At 33.0% G+C, this 16537-nt stretch overlaps 1 protein-coding gene across 1 annotated transcript; it reads left to right on the top strand.

The window, feature by feature from the left end:
* The first annotated feature begins 234 nt into the window (after positions 1 to 234).
* Positions 235 to 723, top strand: LOC125814801 (uncharacterized). The gene has a single exon (XM_049494245.1). It carries the CDS (start codon positions 235 to 237, stop codon positions 721 to 723), a length of 489 nt encoding a protein of 162 aa, XP_049350202.1.
* Positions 724 to 16537: the final 15814 nt, after the last annotated feature.

Here is a 16537-nt window from a genome sequence, read left to right as displayed (position 1 = left end):
TGTTTCATGAAATATTTCTTATGTTTATGGATTATGTCTCATGTTGACTAACTCTTTTGATATGCTATTATGATATTATGCTAGCTAACATATTTAGTACGTTTTGTACTAATGCATACTTTGCTGGATTATGAATAGTGTCACACCATCGCTTTTCATCGCATAAAGGATTCAGTGCGAGATGAGCATCATAAACACTGGAAAACTTGTAATGCACTGGTTCTTTCATGGATTATGAATAGTCTCGCACCATCGCTTCTCCGTGGAATCGTTTATGCTTCGAATGCTTTTTTATTATGGAAAGACTTGAAAGAGAGGTTTGACAAGGTCAATCGCATGAGGATTTATCAGCTGCATAAGGAGATCAACTCAATTAGTCAGGGACCAAGTACTCTAGATGAGTATTTTACGAGGCGGAAGGAATTATGGTCTGAATTTGATGTAATGGTCCCTTCCCCTGATTGTGGTTGTGCTAGAGGCAAAGAATATGTCGAACACCTTCAACAACAACGTCTACTACAGTTTGTAGGAGGTTTGAATGATTCCTACGATCAAGCTAGACGACAAATTCTTATGAAAACTTCTGAACCCACTCTAAATCAAGCTTATGCTTTGATTATTGAGGATGAATGCCAAAAGGGATTTAGCCTGAACATTGTGCCTCATTCAATTGTTGGAGGTAATGATATCACAACTTTATGGAGTGCACGAGGGCAATCATAAAATTATAAAAAATCCCAAAATGAACATTGGAATGAGAAGTGTGATTTCTGCAAAATTAAGGGTCATGTCAAGGCAAACTGTTATAGGCTTATTGGATATCCACCAAATTACAAAGTCAAGAAGAAGGAAGGTATTGCAGCAAATAATTCATGCATGGGTGATGGCTCATCTCATAGTTAAAGCACATTTGAGGAAGAAAGGAAACTGAGATTTCCAAGAGAACTTTTAAGCTAAGTTTTTGAGTAATTATCTCAAACCAAAGAAAGAGTTTTGTTTTTACAAACATATGAGCTAAAGTATATTTTGGTAGTAGTATTAAGCACCGATATGGGGATGAGCTTGAGTTCAGATAACTCACGTCTCCATAAACCATGTAGCCATCATGGATAGTAAAGGATCATACTTTTTAGATGACTCCTTAAGATGCTTTTAGCATAGACTAGTGGATCCACTTAGTTAAGGCGTTCTATAAGAAGACAAAGTATAGGATAGTTCTGGCAGCGTGGGCAAGACGTTGTATCACCACATAGGCTTATAGTGGTGGTTGTCGGTTAGAGAATCTCCCACAGAAACTATATTACTTTATTATATGAGTAAAGTTGAGTTTGTTATTGCATTTTGTTTAACGAACTAAGTTGTTTTCTACTATTGTAAAGGCTTTCTATATATTGCATGTTAATTAGTACTTTTTGAAGATATCAATAAATAAATGATCCTTAAATTTTAGGTTAAAGTGCTGAAACACACAAAAGCAAGGGTTTAGGAATAAATTATCAACTTTAATACTCCATGTTCATAGACTTGAAACCAACTTTGTTCCTAACCAAGTTGACTTTACATTGCATAATTTGCACTATAATAATTGATAATTATATTTTAAAAGGTGAAAGCATAAGATGTGAGGGTTTAGTTTGTTATTCATATGAATACATCTTAAAACGTTAGAGATTAATTTGTTAAAATTAAGTATGCATAGTTGTATGCTATCAAGCCAAGTTCCAAACATCAACCTTAGGGTCGTTTGGTTGCTGGTTGGGAAGTTATTTATTTATTTAGCTAAAAAAATAAAAGTTTAAAATGAGCATATGTAATATTTTTTTAATCTTAATTTATGTGAAGATGTTTGACCATGCATAGAGTTTAAGAGAAATTGATTTGTTCTAAAAAAAATATTGTGATCTAAAACTAAAAGAAGCCAAATAAATTTTATGACTAGATATAAATAAATTCATTTAACGATAAGATGAAAAGTTTAACTTCAGTTGTTACTAAATATGGAAAACGTTATTTAAAAAAAAAAAACTACTTAATTTAAAACAGAGAAAGTGTCACAAAATTGGGACATAAAGAATGACATGTAAGTTAGCTTTTTAGTTGACTTGTATCAAATTTAGCACATTAAGTACAATATGGTTATCATCTTATAATCTCACATAACTTGAGGGTCATATGTATTTTGAAAAAGGTGTAATATTTTCTTTTGTTATACGATTCATGTTATCATATATGCCCTTAATATTGTTAGAACTTAGCACCAAAGCGTTATATATATAATTGAATGAATATACTCAAATGGAATTTATATTTTTCTACAGAAAAAATGATACTCCCTTTGTCCCTAATTACTTGTCCACTTTTTTATTTATAGTTGTCCCTAATTACTTGTCTATTTTGACAAATCAAGAAAGGGCGATTTTTTTTACCTATTATACCCTCAATTAAATGACTAATTACTTTGAAAAATCCAGAACTTTTCATCCACTTCATAATTAATAGGGGTAAAATGGTAAACTCACTATGTCATTAATTGATTTCTTAATAGGTGTGTCGGTTCAAAAGTGGACAAGCAATTAGGGACAGAGGGAGTATTTAATTAGTGATAATTAATTAACAATAATAGTTTAATTGTTGCTAAATATATAATTTTAGTGATAATTAACATTCTTTGAAAATGTCCTTAAAGCCTATAGCAACACTAGATTCAATGAAACAATAACAATTACCTAATACCAATAAAAAAAACACATTTTATTAATATTCATATTTAATACCGCTGAAAATTATTTTTACCATAGTAATAGTAATTTAAACTACTTGAAAAAGTGAGTAAATGTATTTGGTCCTTTCCATTCTTTCAATTACTGTGGGAGTGAAGAGGCTTTTCAACAGCACGTGTGCCTGTTAAATGGTCAAAGTAAAACCTCATTGTCCAAAAATAATGGAATATAATTAATTCACTATTTTTCTGTCCTTTCATCCAAAGTTCAATTATATAAATATTTTACTAATCTTTATTACTAGAGAGATTAAGAGGGAAGATACATGAATCCTATAAGTGGATGTTGCACTAATCATTTGTTAACTCATAAATCAAGAAGATTATTATGTGGTCAAAACATCAAATCCAATATGGAAAAATGAAAAAGAAAGATGTGTTCAGACATATCTACATAAATGATAGAGTTGACGTTTGAATTTCTTTCTATCCTCTGGTCTTTCTTTAAACCAATTTGGCAATTTTAAAATGATTTAGAGGCATTTTTTTTCTTTTTTGGCTATTTTGCATGGCTTAGTTTAGAGGCAAACATGCATCGATCATATCTTGAGATTTTCTATATGTAAAAATTATACATGCATGTAGCAAGTTGAGCTTGAAGAAGGGGTGGCGCTAAGTATGCTCGGGATGTCCAAGCAGCCATCATTCATCGGAAAATTATATTGTATATATAAGTAAGATAATACGATAAATGGTTAAATAACATATTTTAGACACCCTTAAAACATAAAAAAGTTGTAGCCTAGTGGTTTCTGGGTCACAGGGAAAGTTCAGGCTTTAGGTGATTGGGAGTTTGAATCTCGCTTGATGTAGAGTTAAACCTTTTTTCCTTCTTCACATTTTGAATTATGCCTTTTTCCGTCTTCACATTTTGAAAGAGCGGTTATTTTTAAACATGAACATTAAAGTAATCTTTTTAGTACACTTACAGGTCCCAAATAAAATACTTGTGTAATTTTTGAACACTATTCGTGGAATTTCTGGCCTAAAGTTGAAGCATAATATAGTAACAAGAAAATTGAATAAATCCTAACAGGATTGTTTATCTTTCAAGTCCTAACATTAGAATCCTAATATTATGTAACATTTTTAATGTTCAAGAAATAAAAAAAAACATGGAAAAAATAATAACAAAGTAATTATTAACGGATTAATGATAATTTATAGTTGTCATAAGTTTAGTAGTCTATAATTGACATGATATTTGTATTTCTTATTTCTTTTCCAATTAATATGAGAATTTTTTTTCAATATTCTTATGTTCCCTAATTTAAATATGATTCATGCAACAATATGACATTAAAGACCAATAATTAATGTATTCCAATATCATACACTACTTTTTAAATCATTGAATTTCATTTATATATGATGGTTAAATTTTTTTGGGCCAAAGTGATTGACCTTGCTTTAATAAATATTTCCTACCTTATAAGATAAAAACCAATATTATCAAACTTGATACCAAATTCATTCAGAAGATCAACCACGAGCTTGTGTATATAATTGTTATGTAACTGATTTTAATGGCACACTTAACGAAATCTAAAGGAACTCATGTTTTGTAAGCAACAAGTATATAACTAGAATTCCAATGTATAACTATTGTGGATATAAAAATGTAAATTGTATATCAATATATTTTGTGTACATAATCTGTATTCAATTAGTATATAAATAAAATTTCAATGTATAACTAATATGAATATAAAATTACAAATTTATATTGTGTATATACAATTGGTATGTAAATGGTATAAGTTGATTTACTTAGATTATGTGCAGAGACTATACTCAAAAATTCATAATCTAGCTGATTTGCCTAGATTATTTTTTTGGTCCAGAAGAAATATATCATGTTATATTAAGAGAAGTTACCAATATATATCATCCGGTCATTTAGTTTGCCAAATATGGTCAAAGTATACACTACATATACTTTTGATTGTATATAGTGTATACATATTATGTATAGGTATATACATTGTATGTATAGCCATATAGGTATGTATAGATATGTATATTGTATGTGTACGTATATATATATATATATATATATATACGCATATATATACATATATTTATGTAAAGAATTCACTATTTATACACGATGTACATATTTTGTAATTTGATGGCCTAAAGGTATATATTGCGTTCTAATTTATCTTGGCAGCCTCTAAAGTTGGCACAATTTTTTCACTTAGACACCTCAAGTAAGCCTTGTACATTTTAAATGATGCCTCTTAACAAAACTTATTTTTATACATGTTATGCCTTTGAACCCTTATCACAAGAATGGATTTGACATTCTGAAATTATTCTACCTTGTTAAGTTAACTAATGGGTATCAAGTATATTTCAAAATTGTCTAGTAGTGATTGGACTCTTGCTGTAGAGAAGGCATTTACAAACAATTATACAATGAACTCTTCCTGTCTAAATTGCATAGATTAACTATTGTTGCTCAAGGATCAAATATTGTCTAAAAGTGGATGGATTTTGCCTTGCAAAAGGCACTTAAGTCCAATGCTGAAATGAACTCTCTTTCTCTCAAGATTCCTATATAATGTGCACACACAAAACTTCCACTACAAACACAAATTTACAGAATATCTATCATTTCACAAACCATAAACAGCGTTCAATATGGGTAAGAAACCACAGTAGCTATCTTTGTGGTCTTCCTTTGTGTTGTTACAGCCACAGCCTATGATAACAGTGGCATTAATCAAGAGGCTTCCAAATCGATTCGGTAATATTATTGTAAAGACTCCTACCAGAAGTCATGAACATCCTATGCACAAGGCAGCTCCTATTATCCCTGAAAACAATGGTGGATCAAGTACCCTCCGAAACACGGATATATTTGTGTAACAGTTGATGACGACTACTATGATTTATGAAGGGACTTACATTTGGTTTCATATAATACTCTGATGATGTTTTTTTCATAATTCTCATTTGGATCCCACATGTATATGCTTTTCAATAAATGGGCATCACAGGCAGTATTTGCTTTTCAATAAACGTGAGACCTCACACTTCTCAACAAACTTTATTGACAACTAGGCCACACCCTTGGTGCAGAGAACAATAATTTGTTGGGGCAGGATGTTTATTATCAATAGCAACATCACTTCATTAATAACTCCTACACATTAATTAGGCCCGACATTGACTTTCATAACTCACATTCGACACGACAGGCACTATTCCAATTTATTGCCAGAGCATCATCAATATACGTATACGAACAAGATACGGCACAAATCTGCAACCATATATACATTACAAATCTATGGTGAAGCTACAAACATTGGATTTTCCAGAACAAGTGTAAGAGGGTAGACTAGATACATCACTGCAGAAGCACATTTAAAGCCTATAACAACCATACCTTAGGAGAATAGACACAACTAACGTTATTTTTATCCTGCAAATGGAAAGATCTCAACCATAGCAACGGATAGGATCATTGCAGCCTTTACCAGCAGACTGCTTTGAGCCAAACCGACCCCCCTTTGCAAGATACTGCTGATGATCTTCCTCAGCTCGATAAAATCTCACATCAAATGACTCCCAAGTGTTTAGATATAAATTGCGTCATATTTGAGGGGTTCTTTAAAGTTGAATTAAAAATAATATTTAGTTGATATTGTTTGAACACCCATTCCACTTGGCCTTTTTAAAAGTTAGCAAGGTTAATTTTCTTTTACTTGAAACAATTGGAATAAAAAAAATAATTATTTCCTTTGTGATCTATATCTCAATTTATATGATATAGTTTAACTATATTAGAAAAGTTAATCGTAATAAATCATATAATTGTCAAATTATTATACGCTTCGACCTCAATCTCTCTGAATTACCTCAAGCGTTTGGGCCCTCATATTTTGAACTCTTCGGCTTTTTAACCTAAAACGGTTCGTTATAATTGAATTATGAACTCACTTTTATGTGACCCTAACTTTTCCTCTCGTTCTGATGCAGAATTTTCTAACTCAAATTTCATAATATTTGATTCTCGTTATTGAGTCCAAATCATAATATTTGTTTCTTCTATTAAATCTGATTATGAAATCTCTAGTCGCCTCGTGAATTTATAGGCTACAATCTCATTTTTCCTCAATGAATATTCGATTCTTGTTATTGAGTTCAAATCATAATATTCGTTTCTTCTATTAAATCTGATTATAAAATCTCTAGTCACTTTGTGAATTTATAGGCTACAATCTCATTTTCCCTTAATGTTATAGACCTATGATCCATATAGACTGTTACATCCAAAGAATGTAATATTAATGTAAATAATTCAAAGGTCAAGGCGGCTTGCTTGGAGAAATGAGAGATTGTTTAGTTGACTAATGATATGTTTAATTAAGAAGACCATTTTAGCATTTATTTTTACATTTTCTTAGTATGAATAGCAGAACAAACGACGCAAATAGAACCTTTTTTTCTTCTTCCATTCTCTCTTAATTTTGACTTAGCAAAATTAGGGGTGTACAAAATCGAACCGAAAACTGAATCAAACTACAAACCGAGTCAACCCGAAAAAAACCCGACTAGTGGTTTGGTTTGACTTGGTTTGGTTTTGAAAAAAAAAAAACCCGACTATATTTGGCTTGGTTTGGTTTTAACTAAAAAAATCCAACCCGAGACCAAACCAACCCGAATTTATATATATATAATTATAAAATTTTATTTTATACATAAAAACATTTACTTTGATATAATTTTTAAATATTTCTTATACTTTTCCATAGTTTTTATCTTTTAATATATTATTTCAAGTTTGAAACTTAGAATTATGAATGGGTCAATAAAGATTATAGTCCACAGATGTTGATAATTATAATAAAGCTTAAATCAAAATCAAATTATTACTAATGCAAAAAAGAAAATCAATTCAACACTAAGAATGACAATAATATTGAATATTTGTTCTTTAGTTTTACATTGGTTTAGACAATTAAAATACATAATCTAATTTTAATTTTCTTTAATATTTAGTCATGCAACTAATACTTATTAAACTTAATTTTAGCATGATTTAGTACTTTTAAATTATGATCATTTTCATTATGACTTGTTAATTTGCAATATTTATTTTACGCGATTTCATTATTATTATTTTTGTTGGATATTTTAGTGTCATTAATCATATCATATTGTGTTATATTTTTAAGAAACATCTTAGATAGTTGTATTTTGGTAGAACTAAATAAATATTTGAAGTACATGTAAATTATATGTTTGTATGAATACTTTACCGGAAAAACCCGAAACAACCTAAAAAATCAAAAAAACCCGAGGTTGAAAAACTCGAGTTTTATTGGTTTGATTTGGTTTATAAATTTAAAAATCCAACACAAATAGTTTGGTTTGATATTTGAAAAACCCGAACCAACCCGGTCATATACACCCCTAAGAATAATGATGAGGAACCACAAATCACAATAATTAATACTTTTCGAAGATATCAATAAATTAATGATGATCCTTAAATTTTAGGTAAAAGTGTTGGAACTGTCACGATTCAGACCGTCGTGATTGGCACCCACATTAACCCTCCGGTGGGAGAACCATTACTACAACCCAAACTAACAAATTTTATGAAAACTAAGGCATTTAAAGATATAGAAACATGTATAAATGACAATAAAAATGGAGTCCCCATAAACTCCAAGGTTTTTAACAACAACTAACCAAACTAATGCGGAAGAACAACCACTAGAACCTGAAAGTCATTATACCAAAACTCTACTAACGACAAGTCTAAGAACAAGGGGTACAACCCCAAAACTAAACAGCATCTTAAACAAAGTCTGAGTTCGAAAAGAGTGGACTTAAACAAGAAAGATCCATGGCAGCCTGCAAGAACTGGCTCACCCTTGAATCCGGTCACGCTCAATAGCCGCATGAAGATGCCATGTACTCAACAAGAACAAACAAGTGCAATATCAGTACACAACCACAGTGTACTGATAGGATCACGCGACTATCCTAATAAGTGAAACACATGCAAGTAACCACAACATTATAAAACAAGCATATACCGAACATATACAATATTAGTCATCTTTTCAGGATCAATGTAGCATCACACGTTCTCAATAATACACATTGGTTATCATTTTAGAGTAGCATACAGTCTTTCAATATCAATCATCATTAGATATGAACGTAATCATCACAAGTAGATACATAACACAATTCAATGGTCCTCTCACAGAACCCAATTCAATGGTCCTTTCATGGAACCCACACCCAAACTGTTAGCATACCGGAACGTGGTATCCGATCCAATGTTTATGCCGAAACGTGGCAATCGATCCCATATTTATGCCGGAACGTGGCAATCGATCTCATGTTTATGCCGGAACGTGGCAATCGAACCCATGTTTATGCCGGAACGTGGCAACCGATCCAAGTTAGTGTGTCGAAACGCAACACCCAATCCATTTAACAAACCACAATCACAATGTATATTCTCACAATCATACAACAAGATGTGATTCATGGCATACAATTATTCAATTATCCTCATCCACAGTACAAGTAGTGTTATCAATAGTGTAACATTCGCATACATACACGTATTATAATGAAGCAATTACAAATATATATCATACCAACATGAAATCACAATCATCACCTACCTCGAATCCAAGCTTGAATCCCCTAAGACACTTGAATCTTCCCTTTTCGGATTATTCCCGCTTGTTCGTGGTGTAAAAACAACAATTTATACGCAAGGATCAACAATGAAAGGTCTAATTATCCGGATTAAAACAAACTCAATAACCCTAGACCAAACCCTTGGTCCCCATACCCAGATTAGGGCATTTTCCACCATAATTTTCAGATGAAACCTTCCCCCATCAATAATTACCCATTAGATTACGTTCTACGGGTCAAAAAATGGATTTGGGGAGTTAAAACCTTACCTTTAGCCTCAAGAATGGTGAAAAATGGTCAAAAACTTGTCTAGGGTCGTTCCTTAGCTCTCAAAGTGCAGAATAAAGACGTTTTGAGGTTTATTTACGACCTTAATTCACGTCGGACCTGCCACAACGGTCCTTACTCCGCTACAGCCACCCCGCCCTGGCAACAGAAATCTCGCACTAGAGGCTTGCACGAACAAGTGAGTTATTTTAATAAATTCAAGACCCCCATTTTACAACACACCTCTAACCAATGACGTTCAGAAAATACCCTTCACGCTAAGATCGATTTCGGGAGTTCTACTCACCCGAATTCAATTCCGTAAAGTCGTACGGATTCCTTAACGAGTTATCTAACTACTCATGTAATCAAAATCATAATTAAATCACCCGATTGTTATCAGATTTTCCTACACCTTAATAACTTCGATTTTGTCCAAATCTGGACTAGGTTGAGAAATTTCAATTTACTACGAAAAAGTTTTCTGACCTCAATTTTTTTTCTCCATTGGCTTTTCCCTAACAATGGAATCAGATCGTTACAATAGATACAAATTTACCATCACTCGTCCCCGAGTGATCAACTAGGAAAGACTGGCTAGAGTAAGGGTAGAGTAGTACTTGAATCGCTGAACAACATGGATACTTGTCTCGCATGTCCTTAGCTTACGAATGTCGAGATCAAGAATTTCAATCAATTTTTCTTCATACAGAAGGTCTCGTCTAACACAACAGAGTCTCACATTATGATATAATCTTCGTCCTCAAACCAACCAATTGAATACCTACACATCCTCCCTTACAATGCCTCAATGAAGACATCTCAACACTCGAGTGATAAATACTATTGTATGTAAACTTAACTAATCAACAAAATGATTCCCAACAACCGTCAAAGTTGATCGTACACACATCTACCACATATTATGAAGGAATCTGACACAATCATCAGGACTAATCCTTTCTCACATAAGCATGATAACATTCTAAATCAAATACTCGCTATAATTAGAAGTGAACCAAAACCAACCAATACGCATTCATAATAACCAAACAATCACAGTTCTTAACAACAGCTTCATCCCACAACATAAATTTCCCATGAGCTTAAGTTATAACAATTTTGATCTTTAGAAATCAAATACTCATCGAGGGATATGTCCAAGCATACAACCCCTCCAACAACACTATCGAAATGCTAGATTTCGTAATTGTACATTACCTCTTAAGAACAGTAGAATTGGATTCAATGGTCCTTACATTCAACCACACATAATCAATACATGACCTTGATAACTAGATGAATATTAAGATTGTCGAACAACTATAAATACGCATGATAGCGCTTCTATAAGTTCTCATAAGCAATGGGGTACATGTAGAACCACTAAAACACTTTAACAACTCCAAGACAACACCACATAAGTCCTCTAGATTAACCACGTCTTCCAAAATCATCACATTCAACCAAGAGAACATTGCATACACCTGATCCACTACCAAGGATCCACCCACAAAAGTGAAAACACATGTGATCATAGCTAGTGAAACATACTCATCATCGTGTACAAAACGAAATAAATGATCACGTAAAAATTTTATGGAATAACTATTGAATAATACCAAAGGTTTTCCTCTGAAGAGTCGATACCCGTCATTTCCATTCGGCTTAGTCCACATACTCTTCACATCATTCCACTGAAGTCCACACGCTCAATACTAACAACCATCATGAACACTCCGACCATTTAACTTACTCTAAACTAATATTTTTTTAAATGAAACCTTTCTTATGTACTTTAACAATCAAAAGTAATAAGCGTTATGACTCAACCCAGGTATAAGTCCTTTCAAATGCTCAATACCATATACAATTGATCGTTTCTCACATTGCCAATTCATACCTTGACAAAATATATCACCGCGAATGTAGACATACAACGAAAAATTTGAATTGTAAATTCAATTGTATAACACAATCCCCTTATCTATCAACATTAGCTTGTACCTTGAAGATTTTTATAAACTCATGGATCTTCGCTTATCATTGATCGCATCTCTATCGACCTTACAATACCCTTCGCTAACAATTCAATCGTACTCATTACTAAACTCAAAACAAGACAAAGCAATTATCGTCACACTCGAGCTAATGTTTGCACACTCTTTTCTCAAGTCCTTTCCAATAGTTTTTGAACCAGTCTGACAGATTTGTGACACTATTACCATAGCCATAACAAAACGAATGAAATCACGTGTCTCTGTACCCAATTATCTACCCTCTAAAGATATCCCTTCAACCTTTGCAATCAAATAAAATATTTTTGCTCTCGCCTCTCTCTAAAGGTTGTACTACATCCCATTATTTTTCTTCATTATGACTCTAGCTCTTAATTTATATTTGAATGGTGTCCCACCATGTTTTAAAACTTTCCATACAACCATGTTACTCACCAAATATTAGAAAACCACAACCTTAGATACTCGCAAGTCGTAATTACTGTACAAAAATTTGCTCAACCAACTATTTTATTATATAGTTGCATCCCATCACAATCCATCATGAACTCTTATTACCGTTATGCTCAGTCAGCCTTGACTATCACTACGAAGCCAACAATTCATCAACACGACACCTCAAACTTAGGTAAACTCATCAAATTCAAAGGACTAGCCCAATGGTACACACATTCTTACCAAAATCTTCAATTTCCTTCACCCAAGTATACTCAATGGAACTTTCTTTATTCATAAGCTTGTCATTTCGATATTAATCCACTCCCTTATTAATTAAGATAAAATCATCAGTCCTCATACTACCCTCATTTTTCTTATCAAATAAGGTAGGAGCACCCCACTTGGAAACACTAGGACAGATGAACCCTTTATCAAGAAGCTCTTGGATTTCAGCCTTAAGTTCTCTTAATTCTACTGAAGTCATACGATACGGAGGGATGAAAATGGGGCGAGTGTCAATTTCCAAGTCAGTGCAGAAATCTATATCTCTATATAGAGGCATACCAGGCAAATTCATAGAAAACACTTTCTTAAAACTCATACACCATTGGAATAGACTCAATAGAGGGAGACTCAACCTCAACATCCCAAACATGAGCCAAATAAGCCAAACAAACCTGCCCTACCAGTTTCCTTGCCCGAATGGTGGATATGATCTTACCTAGCTTAGGCTTGTAAACCCCTTTCCATTCTAATCTTTCCCTATCGGGGATCTCTAGAGTTACCGACTTAGCATTACAATTAAGCCCGGTATGATAGGGGACAACCAAGTCATGCCTAAGATTATATCGAGTCAGTCATATCCAGCATAACCAAATCAACCAAAGTCTAAAAATCCATAAACACAGCAGGAAAAACACGATATACAAGGGTGACTACGACTGACTCTTCAACTAGGGTAGAAACATGGATGAGGGAATCAAGTATAACACAAACCACATCAAATCCGAAGGCAATTGAACTAACACATACGAATAATTAGAACTTGAATCAACAAAGCAATAGCCATCCGGGCACAGAGAAGAGTAGTTCTTGTGACGACTGCATCACACCCTCAAACTTAGTTTTACCCGAAAAAACATAAAATTGAGCCATGTCCTCTTGACGGGAAACTTTCTTGTCTGGTTGCACTACTCTTCTAACTGCATTACCATTTCCCATGCCTTCATGGCCTCGCTGATTTCCTCCTCATATACTCAGGTTCTCCACAAATTTAACACACATTATACCTTATATTCGATTGCTGAACACTGAATTAGATTGCAGGGAGCTTTTTCGGATAAGATTAGGGGTCCATAATTAGGACTAGGGGAAAAATAGGGGAGACAGGGCTGAGATTCTGTCTCGCCCTGTCCCGCTCTGGTGAAAGAAATCTCCCCTCAGCAGCCTCGCCGTGGCAGGGAAAATCCCGCCTTAGCGGCCTCAACGGGAACAGAACCTAAGCAATAAATTTTTCAGGGGTTTTCTCTTTTCTAAATTTCCCAACGATTTCAGCTTAACTGAGCAATTTAAGATAATCAATTTCTAGCACGAGTCAATCCAACTGTTGACACCTAATTTTGGTCTTCCACAATATAAATTAATCATCGAGCTTCTCCAATTACAAATGATTTAACATTATTAGTTTTATAAAAAAAAATATTCAAGAAAATAAAGTAAATAGAGTTTGCAAGTTATTTCCGTCAATTTTTTATAATTTTTAATTAACATATGTGTTTCACATAATTTTGTATATAATTAGTATATTTTATAATATTCGACAACCAATTAAAAAAAATACTATTTTTTAGTTGAATATTTTATTAAATTAGTTTACTTTAAGTTGGAATATTTTTTTAGTAAGTTATTAGTTTATAATTAAATTAGTTATTTTATTTCGTTAAGATTAAGAAACTTGTTAATTAACTATTATTAATTTGTCTTATCCAAACTTGATTGAATTTGCAATTTATTTGGTTATTTGTCAAAATCAAATCTAACCAATATTTTGTTCTACTTGTTGGATCAAATTAAGAGCAAAGTTGGGTCAATTTTCATTTCACTTTATTATTCTCAACTACTTAAATTGTTACCGAACTCCAGCAACCGAACAACAATAAAGCATGCAATATTTTCAGCCCACTATTTGCAATTCATCCAGCCCAATACCTCAATTCCAAAGAAACCCATCACCAAACCAATACAACAACAACTATACGTACCACATACCAAACGACCGAACCCCACTGCCTCATCTTTTTCCTTACGACACCAAACCCAGAAATGAACAACAGTCTAGCGCAGTAAATCCCAGCAAATTCATAAAAGCAGCCATACCCTACGATCCTTATATCGTCTTCTTCACGCGAAAATCCCACCAAATAGAAAAAATTTGGCTACCTTATCTCTTGAAAAGAGATTTTAAATTTTGAATTTAGAAATCATCCAATCTTTGCAAACTATTTCCCCAATTTTTCAATCCTAAAATTCGACCTATATATACCCATGTTCACTGTTAAGAGAAGGGGGAGAAAAAAAAACATAAAGTTTTTAAGAAATACAAGTTTTATAAGTCTTAAGAGCTGAGAGGTTGGGGACAAGAGATATTTAGATTCTGAAGAACATAAATTTTATTTTTTTAATTGAAAAGATTAAAATCAAGACCTACTTTTTATTTTGTATCAATTCTCTTCTTGTTCGAGTTAAGCTCACAATGGTGTAAAAGTTTCACGGTCAAGTTCGTAGTCTCAATACGCCACCCGAAAAAAGGTAACCTCGCCTCCTTTTGTATTATGTTTCATTGTAGCATATTCTGTGTGTTCAACACTTGATACATGGTCTGTTAGTAAGAGTATTTGGTTCTTTCGTGTAGCACTTGCTTTAATCCTGTTTTCCTGCGAGTTTTTGGACAGTAAGCGTGAGTCCAGCATTTGTGAATGTTTACTTCAATATTATATGTTGGACGTTATATTTATTAGCTCAATTTTGTGTCTGTGAAGCTAGCAAATTTACTACTTGGTGTCGATTGAAATGATTTAGCACTTATTTCATCTCAACTATAAGTTCATTAGTCGGGTTGTTTGGAATGTTCACTGTTTGGTTCTAAAATTGCATCAGTATGATATGAAAATGCTCGTTGTCTTGGCTGTTCACTTTGTCCCCTTCATTTTATAGATTCTTGTTAATGTTAGCTGGAACTTACGTCATAGGCAAATCTGACCTCTTTTTAGATATACCTGAGTGTTGTCCATGTTGGTGTATCATTTTGTGCTTTTTTGGTTTCAAAGCATGTTGCTATGACTGTAACTTGTTTATTCCATGATTCATAGCTTCAACCTCTCATTCTTTCCATGGTAAGCTTTGCTCTTTGACCACATGAGTTTAGCATAATCTGCAGATAGTGTGAATCTATTGCCCCCCATGCTCGATTTGTTGTTAATGTTAAAAATAATTTAAACATTGTCTTATATTCATGTGTTTGGGTCTGGCTATAAATTTTCAATCAAAAATTGTTTTTCCTTGAGTGTCTTGTATATGCCTCTGTCTATATTTCTTTTGATAAATTTTTTAATTAACGTTCAAAGCACTAGATTCGGGTGAAGGTCTCGATTTATTGCTTCATGTGATTGCTAGAGTCTTAATTTAAGCATAAAAATAATTGGTCGCATTCTATCTGCACTATTTGCTCTTCATCACTGAATTACCTCATCATGATTGGAAAAATCATTAATTGGGTTATTATGAACCTCATTTGTTAGTTGAGAATGTGACATGTAGTCCTTATCCTTATTTGGCTTTGATTTCATGAAGTTTGCTTTAGTTCCCTTCTGAAATGGCTCGTAGTGGTTAAAATAGAAGTGTTTAAATTAAAAGATTTGAATTTGGTCCCTATATTTTCTTCATTATTTGTTTCCTGGAAAGCATAAAGCATTGGATTGTCTTTAAAACATATTTCTAGCTCATATTGTAGTTCATTTCCTTTACTGCTCAGCATCCATGATATGAAATACCAAGTCCTCATCCAATCCCTTTATAGCTATTTGGTTAATGAAGATAAGCATGTGTCGATAATTTTATCATCTCATATTCTCCTTTAAATATTAATTCTATCATTTATTTATTTTTACATGAAAATCTATCCGAGTTCGCCATGAACTCCAATCTCCTATCCTTGCCTCTTGAGTGGTGTCGAAATTCAACATTTCTTCTATATCGAGTCAGCCAACCTTGAGAAATCGAAGAACGAGTCTTTGGAGTTGATGTACAGGTCTCTGAAAGCAGAAAAATGAGTTGTATACCTCCGATATACACTGAT

This window comes from Solanum verrucosum, unplaced genomic scaffold (genome assembly GCF_900185275.1).
Source record: "Solanum verrucosum unplaced genomic scaffold, falcon-dt-bn FXZP01000351.1, whole genome shotgun sequence".
In the NCBI taxonomy this organism is placed as follows: Eukaryota; Viridiplantae; Streptophyta; class Magnoliopsida; order Solanales; family Solanaceae; genus Solanum; species Solanum verrucosum.
This window is presented reverse-complemented; position numbering and strand designations above follow the sequence as displayed.

What these genes read in the sequence shown, in the direction of transcription:
- LOC125814801 (XM_049494245.1), top strand. Translation starts at nt 235, where the DNA reads ATGAATAGTCTCGCACCATCGCTTCTCCGTGGAATCGTTTATGCTTCG.